Below are 19,893 nucleotides of genomic sequence, written 5' to 3' on the forward strand. Positions count from 1 at the left end.
TTGGAGGTTAATGACTCATTCATGTTCCCTGTGTTTGTATATCTGATTAAGATCTAGCCTAATTCTGTTAATAGTGATTTGCTAACACCTACACACAAAGAGGCAAACCCCCATGTGCGGACAAGGCTAATATTATTAGAGCAACATATACACCACTTCCCAGCCAAAGCTTTAAAGTGTTGTCTTATACAGCTCTAACATGATGCAATATAAAACAATTGTAAATCCAGTAAAATAAGCAGCACAGACATCAAAGGTACAATTAAAAAAATGTTTACACACAAAGCAAGTGCGCAGGAATTTTCTAAATATTTTCCCAAGCAGGATGGTCTCACATTACCTTTTGAAGGGCTGGAGGATCAGGAAAAGGGAAGCTTCTTCTTTGGGAAATATATTCCACAAAGAACGAATTACCACTGTTAAGACTGTTTGAACCTACCACTGATTTCACTGTTATAACAGAGACTACTTTTAACAATGGCCTTGAATATACATTTTAATGATAGCTTTATTCAGAAAACAAGATATGGTGTTAATGTTGATCATGCTCTGAATAGGCTCACTGAGGGTGGAACAGGGAGGAAAACTAGGAGAAAACACTGTTTCACTGGTGAGAGAGGTGAAACAGGGTAGGGTGGGAGTACAAAAGCACCCCCAAAAAGTGAATAGAAAAACCAATACCCCGGTGGGAGAGGGGATGAAGCAAACAGGTGGGGTGCAGAAAAAGGATGACAATGAGCAAAGACATAAAGTGATGGGATTACAGAAGAGGGGGGCAAGAGTTCGGCAAAAGTTGGATTGGGACAGACATGGGGTGGGTTGAGGGAGTTTTGGATTAATTGGTATTGTTTGATATAATATGGTCTGACCTCGGAATGTATTAAGGATTGTATTAAGGATCTGGCTGATGCATCCGGAGACACCGACTTCAGGGAAAGGGGGGTGGGAACTTGTTGTGAGGGTGGGAATAAATGGGTAAAAGATTTGGACGTTAAGTTTAAATATTTTGGGGTAAGGAATAGAGATTAGTAGTTAGATAATAGCAATTTTGGAGAGAGGAGGTTAGTAACAAAGAAGTTAAAGTATAAAAAGAATGGTTAATAGCAATGAAGAAGTTAAAATTTAGAAAAAAGAATGTGATGCTAGATTTGGGAATTGCGAGAATTATTTTAATAATTAGAACTCAAGAAGGGGAAATGGGGAAGTCAGAAAGGATTAGTTTAGAAGTTTTAGAATGATGTCATTGTATTTTTATTTTTATTTTTATTGTTGTATTTTCTTTTTCAATCTTTTTTATTCTTAATTGTTTTTGAAATGTGAAGAATTTGGGGGAATAAGAATGGACAAATTGGTTTTGTATTCTTTTTCTTTTTTTCTGTATTTCTTGTTAAAATCAAAAAAATTTTTTTTTTAAAAAAAACGAATAGGCTCACTGAAACCAATGATCTTAAGTGCATTTCAGTCCGCCAACTGTGGGTATAACTTAGTTGAATGTCACCCAGTGTTTATCTTAAAGCATGTTAGTTTACCACTGACATTTCACTTTTGCATTCATGGGCTCCCTGTATGTAATGAAGTGTCCTGAATGTGTGTATAAGAGCCTGTGCATGCAGGATTGGTATACATCAGCTTTGTAAATAAGTCCACAAAAGTTAGTAGCCTGGAAAAAGGCAAGCAAAGAAATGAAGCCTTAACCTACTGAAATTTGGCAAAGGGGGGATGGAGAGCTGCATTTCTGTGCTGGGTACAAAGGAGAGGATTGTTTCCTCCATCAGCCTGCTGGATTTCTGGGCTGGACACAGAGGACCCATGTCTGCCAACCTGCTCAGCAACTTGCATGAAGTCTTCATCACCCATGGCTACAAGATCAGTGCTTAAATTCAAGACCGGCACACAGAGTCTGATCCATGATGCCCAATAGATGTGGTTAACACTACAACTTCCATCGGTGTGAGCCAGGTCTGCCAGTGGTCAAGAATGATGAGGGTGGGAACCCAACAACATCTGGAGGGGACCATACTGCCACCCTGGTTCAATCAATGCATGGAGGTCATGAGTGGGTCCTATCATTGCAACCACACTACCCTTCCATACCTTGATCATACCGAGTTTTAGAATGTCTGCAAACCACTGTTGTTGTCTCTCGACAATGTAACATTCTCCAGCAAAAAAAGAAAGAAAAAAGAAATATTCTGTTTCAGTTCTGCCACATTTTGCATTTGTGACTCATATGAGTTTTGGGAAGAAGAAGGGGAAGTTTTCCCCCCAAACTGCTCTATGATACAAAGTAGCTGATAGATCTTAAGCCAAGTGGTCTACAAGCCAAGAAGGAGAAGAAGTCATAATAGAAAAAGCAGCTGGAAACAGCCCTGGCTACAAAAATAATTACTTAGAATCTCTCCAAGTAACTTGTTTGTAATTAAATGCATAGCTTTAATTCAACTCCCTAGGGAAAAAAACTAAATGGAGAAAGGTAAGAAGCCAGGATAGCTTCCTTTCAAAATCCACAGACTGCAATAGCTGCATAAATAGAGTATGAGGAAATATAGCAGAATATAGCAGAGATAAACAATGTAGTGCCCCTCAGTCTTTTTGAACTACAACTCCCATCAGTCCTAGCAAACATTATGAATGATCAGGGATCATGGGAGTTGTAGTCCAACAACATCTGGAGAGCATCACATTGGATACTCCAGGAGGGAGTACCATGTAGATCATCTCTCAGATCAGTATATAAGAAATTAACTGTGTAAACCAAATACATTTATAAAATAAAATGCCAACACTACTGCCATTACTTATACTGCTCCTACAATTAATTTCTTCAGACAAACTGTATTCAGATTGTAATGCCAATTTCCCCAGCTCAGTTTTATATTATTATACTATAATCATTCTAAAATATTTATACTGCTTTTCCAAAATTGATTTTTCTTTTTAATTGGGCTAAATGCTAAAATGCACCTTTTTATATATATAAAAGGAGCATAAAAAATGGAAGGATCTACCAACTTTGGGCCTCTAAGTTTTCTCATTTCCCCCATCTTAAATTTAATTCTCCCTCTTTCCGCAGCAATCTGTGAATTTTTTAAAAAGAATCCTCATAAAATTTCTCCAACATTTTAATGCACGTTCCTCCTAATAAACACATTTTTGTATACATGTCTGAATAATGTGCACATTTCGGCAAACACTTTCTCCAAATACAAGTGAATGTTAGAAAATAATGCATGTCTGAATGTTATTTGGAGAACTTCAGTCGCAAAGTTCAGTGCAAATTTCAAAGGATGGCTCTGTTTCGGTTCTCACATTGTTTCGGAGAGTGTGTATTTGGCAGAATCACATTTAAATGTACACCGAATCTATTTTATCCCCTATTGCTACCTGTGAGTGACAATGGCAGAATCTTTATGTATGCATATAGTAGCACATACCTGTAAACAACTACCTTGCCAGCTCCAAATGCACCTACAATCAAATCTGGAAAACAATGATGAAAAGGAAACACTTAAACGCAGGCAAAAATGACAAAACATTTTCACTAGATTAAAATTATGTGCATTGGAAAATTAATAAACTAACACATAGGCAACAAAAAAGTCAATTTCTTTAATTCATGTTGAATTTAGCCACCCTCACCTTTACTCTGGTATGAGTGGGCTGAGGTCCTCTTGCAAGGCAAGCAATCTCTGTTCTTCAGTGACAGAAACACCCAGGACAAGCCCTCGACCAAGCCTTTCCTCTATAACTGGGATGGGAAACCTCTGGCCCATGGGACTAAATAAGCCCAGCACAGGTCCCAATTTGGCCCATGAGGCTGTTTCTCCCAAACTACGCCCATGTTCCCTGATACCCAACGTTATACATGACATCAGGTGTAAGGCAGGAAAGGATGTGGCTCAAGTGAGCTCCCAATTATACATTTGCAATAGGCTGTCAGTGGAAACCAGGAATGGAAAACCAGCTATGGGAAGAAATAGAGGACAACATGATAGAATGGATGCTCGTCTGCATTACACAGCTAAAGCAGGGCAACACTATTCCCCTCACAAAGTTACAATTCCCAGAGTGGTTTAACAACCAATTCCTCTTCCCATGGCACTCTGGGAACTGTAGTTCTGTGAGGGGAAGAGGGGTCTTCTAGCAACCCTCAGCACCCTTAACAGACCACAGCTCCCAGGAGACTTTGTGGGCAGCCATGACTGTTTAAAGTGGTACAATACTGCTTTGAATGTATGGTGCCGATGGGGCTCAGAATAGTAACTGGAGCACTTCAAACTGCAACATTTTGTTATAATTATTTCCACTGCATTCTTGTTTTATACGGTCCAGTTCAGCTCCATGGAAAATCAATTGGAAGTTTCCTTTTTGCATGCATCTCTAGAGAAGGGATAGCTTTTAACGCTCGGAATGCCAAAATCATTAATGCGATTGATAAACATTTTTGGTTCTGCAAAAGAATACGATCAAAATCAAGTGTTTGAGCCGTCTATGTTATCTGAAGTCTGGCAGCACTGCTACCCTAAAAATAGAGAACACTTTAGTCATCTCAATCATATTCCTCCCCAGAAAATGCCACAGATAGAGTTTGCTAGCTGAAAGCAAAGTGTTTCACACAATGTAGAATATTTGCAGAAAAGAAAGGAGAGACAATCATCTTAAACGAAGTGTTCTGAATCCTCGTCAAATGAAACCTGAAGAAAACTTCATAAACTGGAAGATTAAATTATACTGTTCCATTTACTAGGGATCTTTCTTTCTTTCTTTCTTTCTTTCTTTCTTTCTTTCTTTCTTTCTTTCTTTCTTTCTTTCCTTTTTTTTTAAACAAAAAGGAGAACAGATCTCTGCGGCTTTGATCTCAGGAAAGAATTGCCTATAAATCATTACTAGGATATAGCCGACACTCTACAGTGTTTTTGGACTTGATATTCCAACTCTGAATTCTATGCAAGCATTTCTGCTTCCTAAACGGAGTCATCATCTGCTCTCCATATAGGTAATGAATAATGCCCAGTGGTGCCCGGGGGTTATGACTGGGTACTTAGGAAGTAATGAAATAACCATGGACAACTTTTTTTTTAAAGGTTCCATCAAACCAAATCCCAAGGTCCCTTGATTGCAGGCAAAGGAGACTGTCAGTCGTCCTCTGTGACCCCAGTTTGTTGACATAGGGCCACAGCAGACAACAGAACTACAAGGACATAGTGTGTCCCAGTGTGTACTGTATTTGAGTATATTATCAAGCAGGGACGGCCTGAGGAGTTTCAGCACCTAAGACAAAACACCCCACTGCCACCCCAACAATGGGGGACACAAACTCTGTAAAGAGACTACTCCACCGGGCCCGGGGTGGGGGGGATAGATCTGTTAGGATTCAAATTATTGACAAGATCCTCCCGCCTAGCAGTAGGGTTTTGCATTGACTCATCCCTTCAGGAGAAGCCAGTGCAAAGCTTCACCACTGCTGGGTGGACTGGGGGAGATCTCCCCTCTCTGCCAGATAGCAAAGCTGGGTGGCAGAAAGCCTCCCCTCTTATCGACTCAGCAGGAGGGGAGGCATTCCGCAGAGCTTTACCACCAGTCCCTCTCCGTCCCTAGAGGGTGGGGAGACCAGTGGCAAAACTGGGTGGTGGAAGGGGGTGACATCCCTTGCGGGCTGTTGCCTGAGATTTTTGCTTTTGTTGCAACAAAGAGCCCTGTGACACCTTAATGACTAACAACTTCACCACAGCACAAATGCACATGGACTACAGCCCACCTTATCAAATGCAAGAGGTGTTTTCATGAGTTGCAGTTACACATACAGAGTTTGGAGCAGGCATCCCCAAACTGCGGCCCTCCAGATGTTTTGGCCTACAACTCCCATGATCCCTAGCTAACAGGACCAGTGGTCGGGGAAGATGGGAATTATAGTCCAAAACATCTGGAGGGCAGAAGTTTGGGGATGCCTGGTTTGGAGTAAGGTGGGTGGGAATTGTAAACAGTGAGGTCCAGAGGAAATAGCATGAAGAAAAGTACAGAGGTGATAAATGTGTTATTAACACTGAATTAATAGTCCATCATGAAGTACGACAAGGTTGTATATTGTCCCCCTGCTTATTTAACTTATATGCAGAATTCATCATGCGAAAGGCTGGACTAGATGAATCCCAAGCCGGAATTAAGATTGCTGGAAGAAATATCAACAACCTCAGATATGCAGATGACACAACCTTGATGGCAGAAAGTGAAGAGGAATTAAAGAACCTTTTAATGAGGGTGAAAGAGGAGAGCGCAAAATATGGTCTGAAGCTCAATATCAAAAAAACCAAGATCATGGCCACTGGTCCCATCACCTCCTGGCAAATAGAAGGGGAAGAAATGGAGGCAGTGAGAGATTTTACTTTCTTGGGCTCCTTGATCACTGCAGATGGTGACAGCAGTCACGAAATTAAAAGACGCCTGCTTCTTGGGAGAAAAGCAATGACAAACCTAGACAGCATCTTAAAAAGCAGAGACATCACCTTGCCGACAAAGGTCCGTATAGTTAAAGCTATGGTTTTCCCAGTAGTGATGTATGGAAGTGAGAGCTGGACCATAAAGAAGGCTGATCGCCGAAGAATTGATGCTTTTGAATTATGGTGCTGGAGGAGACTCTTGAGAGTCCCATGGACTGCAAGAAGATCAAACCTATCCATTCTTAAGGAAATCAGCCCTGAGCGCTCCCTGGAAGGACAGATTGTGAAGCTGAGGCTCCAATACTTTGGCCACCTCATGAGAAGAGAAGAATCCTTGGAAAAGACCCTGATGTTGGGAAAGATTGAGGGCACTAGGAGAAGGGGACGACAGAGGACAAGATGGTTGGACAGTGTTCTCGAAGCTACGAACATGAGTTTGACCAAACTGCGGGAGGCAGTGCAGGACAGGAGTGCCTGGCGTGCTATGGTCCATGGGGTCACGAAGAGTCGGACACGACTAAACGACTAAACAACAACATGAAGTACCAACAGCCTAAAGCTGACAGGCCACTGTGTTGACCAAAACTAGGCATTGACTCCAAATGTCAACCTCCCTTTGGTGCTATTACTGACCACCTCTTATTGTTCTATTACAGGTTGAACCTCCTCACCCAGATCTCCAGTGTTCTTGGCTTATGGCACCTCCATCTTGTCTGGATTAAGGTTCAGATTTTCAACTCCCGTCCTCTGCTGAACTGACTCTAGACACCCGCTTCCCATGCCTGCCACCTCTCTGAAGTTGGGCAATTGCTGCTATGTCATGTTCACTATACTCTCCCCCAAAAGGAAGCATATCGTAATTCTATAAATCAGAGGAATAAGGCATTGGCAATGAAGTGGTGACAAGCCAATTGCCAGTTCTTGGCTCCCGTCCATTTAGTTTGCAACCACAGCCATGATATGGCTCTGTATCAAAGCTGTTCCTTACTTAATTTTCTTTTTCCAGTCTTTCCCTTCCAACCCACCCTTGTCTTGAATATATCCTCTGAATAGATTCCATAATAAGATATATTCTAACTTGGATGGAAATGTGGTAGGTGGAGAATTGTTGGCACGTAGCTTACAACTCTCCAAATACTTTAAATCCTGCAAAAAATCCCTGCTAATAAGAAGCTGGATGGATCTCTTCCTCCTGTATAGCCTGATGTGTTGAGCATATGAAATAATCATACAACAGCATTTTAGAAAGAATAAGCAAGGCAGTTCATTTTTTAGGAGTTGGTTTCCCCTTTACCACGGCTGTTACTTTCCTCAAACATTGCTGCAGCTGTTCTCGCAGCCTATAAACAACAATCTACAATTAAACCCAAACTCAAACCAAACCTAAACTATGGCATAAAGACATGCTGGGCAGGCTGAGATTCAGTGCCAGCTCCAAGATTATCTGCGTTGAATGCAGAAGGTAGCATATTTAATCCCCGGCATCTCCGGGTAGGGCTGGTGTCAGGGATTGGGTCCGGATCTGAAGATTGGGGGATGCAGTCGCAGTCAGATCAGCTCCTCTCAGAAGAGGAGGGGAAATAATCACCCCCCTGCCTCCAGTGTTTTCAGAAGCAGAGAGAGAGGCAGACACAGAAACTGCACAGCTTAGAAAGGAGTTATTCAGTTATGAGATAATGACAAGAGAACCAGAAGCGAGGGTACAGCTAGGAGAGACATCAATCAAGAGTGTGGGGGACCCCCCCCTCACCATGGACTCAGAGGTCTGAATGTATCAGAGAACAAAGGAGGCAGGGGGGGGAACTTCCCGTTGGCACCCTTCTTGCTGCGGAAGTTGGAAGGAGAGTTTAGAGTAGGCAGCTGCCCTCTTTGCGGAGAGCTGTATATCTGTGCTTGCAACATGATGCCATAATAAAAGGACTATAAATATATCAACTGCTCATTAATTCTTATCTGTGAAGTTACTGGAGGGAGGGGGAGGACTGGGAAAGACTGGAGAGCTGCTGCCAGTCAGTGTAGACAATACTGAGCTAGATGGACTGTTTGCCTCACTCAGCATAAGGTAGCTTCTGATGTTTGTGTGTGAGAGACTGAGAGTCTGTGACAGAGAACACATGCCAGGATGATGATGATGATAATTCTATCCTACCTTTCCCTCAAGCAAGCCCCACTCTCCATTTTACAACAACTTTATAAGGTAGGTTAGGCAGAGAAACGGTGACTGTCACCCAGAGAGCTTCATGGTTGAGAGGGGGTTTGAACTCTGGTCTTCAAGGTCCTAGCTTGACACTCTAACCACTACGCCACGTTGGCTCTCACAAGACATCTTCAGCTGGATGTCATAGCTTGGAAGAAGTGGGGCATGAAAGCACAGAATTATCTTGTTCTTCCTTTGACCCTCCTGGATGCTCTGTGTAAACTGAGAATGGTGGAGTGACAGGGCTGAGAATCTCTCTAATATCGAGGGCCTTGGCAAATGCCAAACCATTATCATCATCTGCCCTGGGACAACAGGACTGCTCAAGATGCCGTGACAATAAAATTGGAGAAACTGAGAGATATATAGCCACTCCGGTAGCTTACCTCTTCTTACTCCTACCCAAAAATGCAAGAAGGGCTTTTACACTCGCCAGAAGCTCAGCTCTGCCCTCGCCGGTCCTGGAAGGATCCTACAAAAAAGTCCCATACGCTCAAAGACTCTGCGCTTGTTCATTGGGGACAATAGGAAGCCTAGAGAACCTGTTTTTTAGATGCCCCTTCTAAGAAGAGGCATGTAGTGAGACCATTGATTCCATGCTGGTGAGGCTAGCAGACCTCCCGGAAAAGCAAAAACTCGACCTGCTCCTGTTAAGCAAAGATCAGAAGACGACCCGGATGGTTGCCAGATTCTGTGTTCAGATCTGCAGGCATAGACCTTTCCCTGATCCAAACTAGTTCATTTGAAAATCCCTAAACTTGGTTCCGCGAGCGACCCAGGGTCAGTTCTCTGCGAGAGCTTATCTTAAAGTTTTTAAGTATCTATATGCTTATTGCATGTATAAACATAAATTTTACCATTGTTCAATGTTTTATATGTATGTTTTGTCCTCCGGGATTGTTCCCCCAAATGTGTTTTTATAAGCTGGTCTCCGACCGTAATAAATTATTCATCCATGCATTCATACGACCTTGCCTTTTGTTTCTGTCATTAAATGGTTTAACAATCTTTAAGGAAAAAGCATGATAAATATCTCATAAATATAAATATAAGGAATTCTGGTCAGACATATTTGTGTGGTTCTCCAAAGAGTGAATATTGTATATACTATCTGAGCCAACAAAGCTGACGAGCCAGATTTTTTATTTTTCAAAAGGTTCATTTGCTGCTTAAATTTGCATCAGCAATGTAACAGCTACAGACACATTCCATCTCTGAAAAGGAGGGAAAAGGTCTCACAAGCAATTGGTCTAAATTCAAAAATTAGCTCGACATGTTTAAATAATGCTCTACAATAGCCCAAATGGACGCTGTTATGATTAATCATTTAGGTATTTATATTCTCTGTGCCATGTTGATTATTTTAGCAGTTCACCGAAAATATGATACAGAGCCCAGTTAGGTTTTCTAAAAATATGGATATATTCTAATTCAGCCTTCAACAGCCTGGTGTCCTCTGGATGTGTTGGATGACTACTTCCATGAGCCCAGCCAACCATTTTCTCATTGGAATACTTGACCTTGGACTTTGCCTCAAGATAATTTTCAATGCGGACTTTGATGTTAAATATTAAAGTGAAGGAAAACAAATTTCCCGCTAAGTCCAGTTATCTCTGTTAATTCCAACAAATATATCCACTTATGTTTTTCAGATTCAAACACGACCTCCAATATTAGGTTTCAAAATATTTTTAAGGCTGCTGTCCTCAGACCATGTATTTTCATTTTTCCTGGCACAAACAGGTACATTTTGAGCCAACTGCATACTTTTAACTGGGACATATTGGCAGTTTTCTTTCTCTCCACCAGCCTATCTATTAGTGTGAAACTGTTAAGACTGGAATGACCGCTCTCCACATCAAATGGGGGGGGCGACCTTTGCGTGGTCGCGCGCAGCCCTGTGATCCCAGAGTGGCTCCCTGTTTGTTCGGAGGTGGCACTACCTTCCCAGGCAGGATACCTGGGGTCTCCGCCTACCCCAGCCAATTGTCCAATCCTGCCTGGTGAGGTCTTGCCAGGGGACTGGCCAGGTAAGGGGAGGGACTGTCCAGCTCACACAATAGCATTTGAATCTTTCCTGTGAAGCACCAGTCGGCTCCAGAGCTTCTGGAAAGGGCATTAAGGTGCTTTTCCTAAATTAGGTCTGTTGCCTGCTCATTCACTTATTTATTTAAAAGACTTTATACCTTCTATTAGCGAAACCTCTGAATAGTTTACCAAACCAAAATAATATACAAATAACATATAACATCATTAAAGCAACAACAACACCCTGCTTCATTAGGAGAGGGCAATATGTCCAGGAATAGAGAAATGTATTTCCCTGGTGACAAAAAGATAACAATGTCAGCATCAGTTGGGAGGTGCCACCACTAAGAAGGCTCTTTTCCTGGCCACCTTAGCTCAGGAGGTGCATTTTGACTAAAGAATCTTAGGCAGCTGACATACTTTAAAAGGATTAAATCTGCATCAATTTGGAAAAAAGTAAATATTCTACTAAAGAAGAGAAGAAGAAGAAGAAACTACTTGTGTTTACATGAAAGGTACACGCCATAGCGTGAACCCCCCTGAGACCTGCAGGTGTAGGACGGTATAATTAATAATAATAATAATAATAATAATAATAATAATAATAATAATAGCAGCATTCATTTGTGCTTGAGAGCAAAGGGGAAACTGCCCCTTCAAAGATGGTATTGGTCACCCACAGCTTTTGCCAGTGGCGCTGAGGGAGAGGTAATTTAATATCTAACTCTTTCTACAAGCAAAGTTTCTCTTCCCGTTAACCACTATTAGCCTTGGTGGGAAAGTAACACAGCAGCAATGCAGATACCCGTTATTTCGCTCATCCCCACATTTGTGCTTACAGCACTTTATTGGGATGGAATATTTCAGCTGGAGAAATGTTGATGCTCCAATTCAATACCTCCTCCCTCCAGAGTAGCTTAAAAAGAAGAAGCCAGGAAAGCCAAAGGGTGTCAGGAGATTGGACTGGATTGGACTTATACTGTGGCAGCTGGACTGTTTGCCAGTTTGACTGTTTTGGAACTGGTTTACATGAAGAACCAACTTCACCCACACCACCCCATAGACCTGCATTAGAGGCCCTGTTTCTGTGCACACCTGCGAAGGCAATGAGAGTGGTGGCCACATAGAGCAGGGCCTTCTCAGTGATGACCCCAGTTCTATGAAATTTGCTTCCTAGTAACATCAGGCAAGCTCCACCTCAATCCTTTTTCAAGCAGGACACCTGTTCTCTGCCTCTTTTATGGAGCATTTCAGGCCGCTTCATTCTGGCCTGGGCTAGGTGGGCTGCTGCTTCCACATGCTGCCTAATTTTGAGGCTTTGGGGGTGTTTCATAGCTTAACGTTTTATATTGTTTCAGACTGCTGTCGTGTGTGATGTTTGCTGCTTTGTGAGGAGATTTGCTGAAAAACCGGGAGAGAAATCTATCAAATAAAGGAACATCCGCCCGATCTCCCGTGTGGTTTGGCCCAAGTCTTCTCGAGTTCTGTGGGACTTGTTTCCCAAGTAAGGGATGAGGAAGATTAAGCCTTTGTAGCGCTAAAAAACCCCAAAGGGGAATAAAAACACCACACATTTTGATCCTCGTTTTCTCCCTGTTTTGAAAGGCGACGCAAATGAGAACACAAAGCTACAAGCCCAGCCAGCTGGATTAAGGCAAACAAAGGGGGGGGGAGGGGGGAATAATCAGTGAAACAGTCGCAGAACATAAACTATCCGAAAACATTAGTACAGTAGGTTAACAGAGCACAGTGGCAGAAGATATTTCAGGATGTTCGTCCAGCATGGTCCCATTAATTACAACGGGGCTGATGCCAGCAAAACAATCCTAAGGCTTGCACTACAGCAATTCTACTGTGTGGGTTGTGTTACAAATGCAGAGGGCCTTCTCAGACCCCAAGAAAAAGAAATGCTGCGGTTTGCCTTATCCTTCATCCCAGAGGAGTGGAAGGGGGGAGGGGGTGAAATGGGAGAAAATCAAATTAAAATGATGTTGTGCATTTAGGCTACAGATGGTGTTGGAACGCTGCCCCAAACTGGATAAGCTCCACTTCAGAAATAAAGAGGGAGAGCTCCTATAGTGAAGCAGTTGTTGATAAATACCAGATGACATCAGTAAAATATTAATCGTTGAGGGAAAACATTCGGAACCCAACTAATTAAGGAAGAAAGATCTGGGCAAGTGAGGAACGAAGGAATATCTGGAACCAGGAGAACCTCTCACCTCTTCCTGTTTCGAATAACTGTTTTTTATTAAACGTCCAATATTTAAATAATGCTTCTCCTCTAAGTGCTCAAAGCGCTTTACATATCCTCTTATTAATCCTTCGAATAACCTGGCAACTTAACCAGAGGCGCTATTGTTTCCCTTCCTTGGGCTGAAAGACAGATGTTTGCCTAAAGCCATCCTGTGAGTTCGTAGCTCAGGAAACTTTAGACTCTTAGCTCATCCTCTTAACCCCAATCCTACAATGGAGTTCGCAGCAAGTGAGACCCCCATTCACTCGAAACTGAACAAACCATATTTAGGCAACATCCAAACAGACAAAAGGAACAACCCCCTTCTTAGGCATACCAACAGGATCCAACATGATATGGGAAATATCATATCTGCAATTCTGTTATCTGTTTGTTACCTTGGGAATTTTCGCAGTTAAGAGCCAGGAAGTGCTGTAGCTCAGTGGTAGAGCATCTGCTTGGCATGCAATAGGCCCCAGGTTCAATCCCTGGCATCTCCAGGTAGAGCTGGGAAGAGACAGCTACCTGAAATCCCAGAGAGCCCTTGCCTGTCAGTGTAATACTGAGCAATATGGCTCGGTATAAGGCAGCTCCCTATGCTCCTATTTTTATTTTATTTTAATAACCTTCCGAAATGAGAAGGAAGCCATCCAAAGTGCAGAGAAGCAGCTTTTTCTTCCTGGCTTTCTGACAGGGAACTGAAGGGTTACACGCTCCCCCCCCCCACTTCATTTCCGTCTTTTTTAACAATTCAGGTGTTTTATGTTAATGTATCTATTTCAGTCCTTCTTGCATTTCTGGTGATTTCTCATAACAGGAAAGGGAGTATTTGTTCTGTCCAACTCCAAATTATCAGAGAAGCAAAGTTAGATCTGCACACAAAAGCACAGCCCTATTTGGGATTTTGACCTCGGCCTTTCCAAAAAGAAAATGATGTCTTTTCCAGAGGTGGAAGGGGATGAAATCCCTTCTCTCTCGTGTGGAAGAACCTTACCTGGGTAATCATTCTTGTCTATGTCGGAGTCTCCTCTTAGTGTAAAACCAAATCCCGCAGGCATCGATTGGGAGGCCCACATACCGCGGAGAACCTGGGAAGGTTTAGGATTTAACCCGTTATTAGCTCCATTGAAAATGAGGACTTTCCCCCTTCTATCTTCTCCAGCAAATGGTGCTCCTATTGCAATGTCTGAAAAAGAACAAAGAGAGGTGGGAATGCTTATGGCGAGGGCTGCTTTAATTCCTCACAGGAGTGAAGATCAGAGAGGCCTCTGCTTTAACTCTTCTTATGTGCCACAGCTACTTTTAATGCTCTTGTTTCGTCTCCTTACTGCAATTTTAGTAACTTGGTTTTTCTTAGAATATCGTTATTAGATCGATTATGTTCTGAGCCGCCTTGGAAAGGAAGATAATACCCTAAAAAGGTAGCTTTTCTCTCTCTTTATTTACCCCGGCTTTTGACACCTTGAGATGTCTATTTTCAGAACCCACCTGAATCGAATTAATCACACATCCCTAGTCATCAAACATTTAGCTTTCGGTGGGGGGGTGTAGTCTCCCGCTCTTAAGAACACCTGGCTCAGCACAAACACATAAATCACATTCATTAGTTTGGCCACTGCAAAGCAAACTGTCCTTGCAATGGAACCATTCTCATCTTCAACTGTCCTTGCAATGGAACCATTCTCATCTTCAACTGTCTCGAGCAATTTGTGCGTAACCTCTAAAGAATACTTTGTGTAGTACCATTAAATCCATCCTGGTTTAGATCTCCGAGATGTGCAATGGAATTGCCAAATCTGCCAAACACCTCAGTGCCAGACAGCACTTGAGGTTCTCTGAAGTCCAAGGCACTCTCTTGTAGGTAGAGATACACCTGCCCAACCTCCTTAGGATTGCTCTCAAATTCACGCTCCATAAAGAGGGGAGCACCGACTAGGATGTCATCCAACCTGGAGAGAGGAAAACAAGCAGAATGGTCAGTGCAAAATTCAGAGGAATCCGCCTCGCTTTAAAAATTAATGACACTTATGCTTTCAGCTGGCCTTCCCCAATCTGGTGCTCTCCAAATGTTGCTGGACTCCAACAACAATCCCAGGCGGCATGTACAGTATCTAGGGGGACCACATTAGGTCAATGTCCAAGGGAACCAGGGAAGAGGACTGCGTGTTCGGCCAGAGTTTTCTCTAGAGTTCTTATCACTGCAGTCCTCATAACCAAAATGGGAAGCTACAGTTTCACTAACCAAACCAGTCCACTAGCAGCAAATATTTGCCCTCCATGGTTCTCAGATTTGATACTGAAATCCCTGGTACATCACCAGGGCCAACCCAAGACATTTTGGTGCCTGAGGCAAACCGCAAACTCCCACCCCTTGCTAGGGAAGAAGGGTTGAGTGGAGATCTATGCCAGGAACAAGGGGAGGAATAAAAATTTACATCAGGAACAACTGGGGAGGAAGAGACTAGCAGCATCTCCAATTTGCCAAGAGACTGCTGTCTCTTGAGAGGGGGTTGCTGAGAAGGCAACAGATCCAGCCCCAAGGAACATGCCACAGCCTTGGAGGCTGGATTTGCTGCCCCCCCATGACTCCTGCTGCTTGAGGCGGCCGCCTCAGCTTGCCCTGCCTAGCACATCCAATAAAACATCAACAACTGCCTTGTGCTAGGTGCCACAGTTGTAGGAAATCTGTGGCAGCTATTTGGATTTTGCATAAGGCCTCCTACACAGCCCTGCCCTAACATGGCCTCTTGAAGTCCCATATGCAAAACATCTGGACTGCACAGGGGTTGAGAGGGATGCAGCGCAAATGGCCCTGCAGCACCAGTATTGGGGGTAGATCCCAGCACGGTACCCACTCGCAAATGGACTGTCCCCTTGCATCAGCATCATCTCCTTTGGTCTGATCAGCCCATGCTTCAGTGCAAGGACTCATTACTTATCAGGCTGTTCTTGTCACTGCTCACGATATTCCCTGTCCCATCCTTCCGCGTCCCAATTTGGAAAAACAAACAAAAACAATGATGTCAATTTCACTTCTATTTGTTCTCTCTCTCCCCTTCCTGCTTCTCCATTCCCCCTCCTCCACCGTTCAAACAGTGTGTGGGGAGTTGTATGTTTTAAAACAACAACAATCTTTATTACGGTCCATAGACCCATCAATTCGTTACCAAGCGATACACAGCTGGGACACCCCGCCCTCAAACCACTCAGACATCTTACTCAAATTCGGAATAGGAAACATTAGTTCTTGTGACCACCGATAATGTTTTAAAAACATCTGTTTGCTGTAGATTTTTTTTTAAAAAAATGAAGAACGTTTCTGCTTGTCTTCAGTTATAAATAGTTTCATTTGTTGGGCCAAACTCAAGCTAAAGCAGCAAGAGGAATGAGGGACTAGGCTGTGATCCCGTTCAGTGGTGAGAGAATCGTCTGAGCCACAATAGTGTTTTACTGATTTCCTGGCTGCGCCGCGATGCTGCATGCCTGGATCGAGCAATTTGTTTGCTTCCATGCCTTCCCAGAGGAGAGTCATGGCTGCTTCCTTCTTAACAGAACAGCATTCAAAAGCGCAAGGTGACCACCTGCTGAAACTTTATGCAATTCCTTTGGTGTGCTGCTGGGCAGTTAACAGCGGGAGAACGGAGTGGTGTCAAGAGGTTAGGGCCTTAGTATTTGAAGCTTTGATATAGTGGAAATAAAAGATCGCTAATGTATTTTTATTAGGTGTGCTGTTTAACCCAATGCAAATAATTATCTCCTGTGCTACGAAATCTCATGCACCTAAATCGCTCCCCAACTGGCACTGTTTGTTTCAGATATGGGTAAGCATCTATTTAGAGAGCACTAAGACCCTGCTCAGTGCTTGCTTCGCATGCCAAAGGTCCAAGACTCAATTCTTGGCACCTTCAGGGAGGGCGAGTAAAGGCTCCTATCTGAAAACCCTGAAGAGGGACTGATGGGGGTCACCAACACTTGCGCATCAGTGACCTGGGGGGGGGGGGGGAGAAAAGCAACTAAAACAGGAGGTTCCCACAGCAGTCTCTCATCATTCCAGCTGAGCCCATGGGCCTAAGAAGGTTGACTACCAGGGCTAGGGAATCGAAAGCCTGGGGACCAAATGTGACCATCTAGTCCTCTCTGTTTGGCCCTCAGGATTCTCCTCAGACCACACACCCCTCTCAGAGTCCACCCTCTCCTTGAGGTCTTTTACTTGACTGGAAAGTGTCCTTGCTCCATGACCATGTTTCCTGCTGGCTTGGAAGGAGGTTGGAAATAGGTGCAGTTGCAGTAACCAGCCACTTCTGCCAGGCTTCACAAAAGGCAAAAGGCACATCCATGGCTCTGCCCACTTTCGCATCTGCTCCCGCTCCCACTCCCTACTGGCATGCGGCCCCTGAGAGATTGTCTGTGAGAGAATGTGGCCCTCAGGCTGAGAATGGCTCCCCCACCCCGGTGTAGACAATGCTGAGCTAGGTGACTTTATGTGAGGCAGCCTCCTACATCCCCACCAACCAAAACTCAGCCCAGAACCTTTCTCAGTTTGAAGTGGGTAGACAAACATGGGTAGACAGACACAAAGGTCTTAAGCAAAATATTTTCGCCTCGTCCTTGTCTCAGACCTTTAGTTTTCCACCCACTCCCTTCTCCAGCTGCGTGATAATTCCTTACAGATCTCTAACAGTCTTCCCTTCCTCGGCTGCTCTTAGCCAAGCTTGCCGAACTACCGTTTCTGAGCATTTCTACAGATTTAAAGAAGATTTGGGAAGAACTGTCTAAACCAGCAGAAGCAAAAACACAAGGTAGCTTGAGCTGAGCTGCAATGGGAGAGCAATTGATTTTGCTAAAAAAAACAACAACTGCTAAAACTTAAAGTTCGGCTGTGTTTCTTTACTGTTCTCCGTCCCCCAATTTTTTTGGGGGGACAACCCTGTAGTACCTAGGAGGGCGTCCCAGAGGCGATTCTCCTCCCTCTACCCATGAAGGGGGAGATCCGTGGGCGAGATCCACTTTTCAATTGAATGGAGACTCCCCTGCCATTCTGCTGTCAGAGCTCCAAAGGTGCTATGGGGGTGCCAGGGGTGGACTGGGGAAAACTTTGGACCCATTGGAATCCAATACCTTCCCTTTCTCCACACACACGCGCGCACACACACACCCCTAGTAGAGAGGAAGAGTAAACAAGTCCTGCTGCTGGCATACATAATTTCCCTCCCATTGGGACCAACAGGAGGAATAATCCATAAAGGAAAATACCGGTCCGATATTACAGCGAGGCAATAGGGGCTGTTGCCCACTGGGACTGGTAGGGCGGAAGGCAAAGAGGCCAACAGTAGGTGGAACGAGAGTTAGATGGCAGGATGAAACATTGGTTTTACTCTCATAGTCATCTCTGCTGAGTTTGATGGCGACAACATTGAGATGGAGGAGAAGCTGCCAGCCTGGGCTGGATGTAAACAGGTGGGCTGGGCTGGGCTGGCTGAGAGTGGGCTGAGGCAGGTGGGGCAGTGCCCCACTCACTGCAATGCACCAGCTTCCATTTCAAAAGGAGGAGCACCCACCTTGTGCCTTCTGCCCTACCAGCATGAGCCTGGCAGGACTTTGGATTTGACAGCCCCTCTGCCTCATTCTCATTCATCCCACCCTCTTTTGAGCTGCTCTGCCTAGCAACGCATCTACTAGGGGGATACAATGAGAAGCACTCAAACACCTACAGAGTAAATTAATACTTTTTAAAGAGCAATGCATATTATAGTGCTTAAAATGGTGCAGGTACGGCAGGAAAGAAAGCGTTTCTTGCCATCAATGGTGCCACAGGCCTTAGCCGATAGATGCCCGGACTCTCATGTACGTGGTACCCATTCCAAACTGATGCAATCACAGTGTGGGGTGGAATGGGGTGGTTTTCCAGTGGCAGCCTTGTAAATCTCTGCAAACAAAAATTACTAGCCTACAAAAAAATTACTAGCCTCCTGGGTGTTGGACTGAGAACTCCAACTCTTCTCTGGCAGCACATTTGGTGTCTATGCTTGGCACACAGCAGAGACAATGTGGTCCATCCCTCCTCTCCAGCCCCCCCCCCCCTTAATAAATTCCATGGATTCACCTGCATGACATTCCTGGTCGCCTCTGGCAAGCTGGCTATGTACTTAAAAACAAGGTCGAATCATTGCATTTTAACAGATGTGCCAGCTAGGCAAAAGACGAATGCATCCGTGTAACACTCAAGTATATGGTTGTCTACAAAAGAGCTTATTAGAAAAATACCTCTCCACAAAAGCTGAGAAAACCATAATACCAAGGAATGAAACCCCATGAAAGAAAGACTAAGAGATTTATTTATTTTGGCTTTTGAGCAGGTTAATATTATTTTTTAGAAGTATGAAATCATAACCTGTGATATCTACTACTGCTGGAAAGTTTAGGAGGAAGGATGAAAAGATTTAGGAGTCTAAACTGAATATAAATAGCTAAGCTAGAATCTCCCTCAAGGCGCTTAGTCCAGGGTGGTCCTGGAATAGTCCCATGGACTTCAGAGGGAGCCTTTTGGATTAAGTGGCTTAGACCCACTTGAAAATCCTAAATTAAACAGGACAGGAAAAGAAGATGGAGCATAGAATGAATACTTTTTTTGTCTTTAGCAACTTACCCATCATTGTTAACATCTGACACTGCAACCGTGTATCCAAAGTAAGATGCCATCTGTAAATAAAGAGCATTTTTACATCAAGTATCCCTTTAAATGCTGTTTAATCGTACTGGCTCCCAGTACATTTCCGAGCACAATTCAAAGTGTTGGTGCTGACCTTTAAAGCCCTAAACAGCCTCGGTCCAGTATACCCCTATCGTTCTGCTCAGACACTGAGGTCCAGTGCTGAGGGCCTTCTGGCGGTTCCCTCGTTGCGAGAAACCAAGTTACAGGGAACAAGGCAGAGGGCCTTCTCGATAGTGGCACCCGCCCTGTGGAACGCCCTCCCATCAGATGTCAAAGAGAAAAA

At 43.8% G+C, this 19,893-nt stretch overlaps 1 protein-coding gene and 1 non-coding gene across 2 annotated transcripts in view; one reads left to right on the forward strand and one right to left on the reverse strand.

The window, feature by feature from the left end:
- Positions 1-19,893, reverse strand: part of ITGA8 (integrin subunit alpha 8) — a 128,631-nt gene that overhangs the window by 73,547 nt on the left and 35,191 nt on the right. The window contains exons 11-14 of the mRNA XM_035129658.3: positions 19,545-19,597; positions 14,642-14,847; positions 13,893-14,084; positions 3,435-3,480 (exon numbers count right to left, since the gene is read on the reverse strand). Coding sequence (XP_034985549.3) covers positions 3,435-3,480; positions 13,893-14,084; positions 14,642-14,847; positions 19,545-19,597 — 497 coding nt within the window. The remainder of the gene's footprint in view (positions 1-3,434; positions 3,481-13,892; positions 14,085-14,641; positions 14,848-19,544; positions 19,598-19,893) is intronic.
- TRNAA-GGC (transfer RNA alanine (anticodon GGC)) lies at positions 13,324-13,398 on the forward strand. Its single transcript has one exon. It is a non-coding gene; the product is annotated as a tRNA-Ala (tRNA).

The sequence above is a fragment of the Zootoca vivipara genome, chromosome 11 (assembly GCF_965207765.1).
Source record: "Zootoca vivipara chromosome 11, rZooViv2.hap1.1, whole genome shotgun sequence".
NCBI lineage: Eukaryota > Metazoa > Chordata > Lepidosauria > Squamata > Lacertidae > Zootoca > Zootoca vivipara.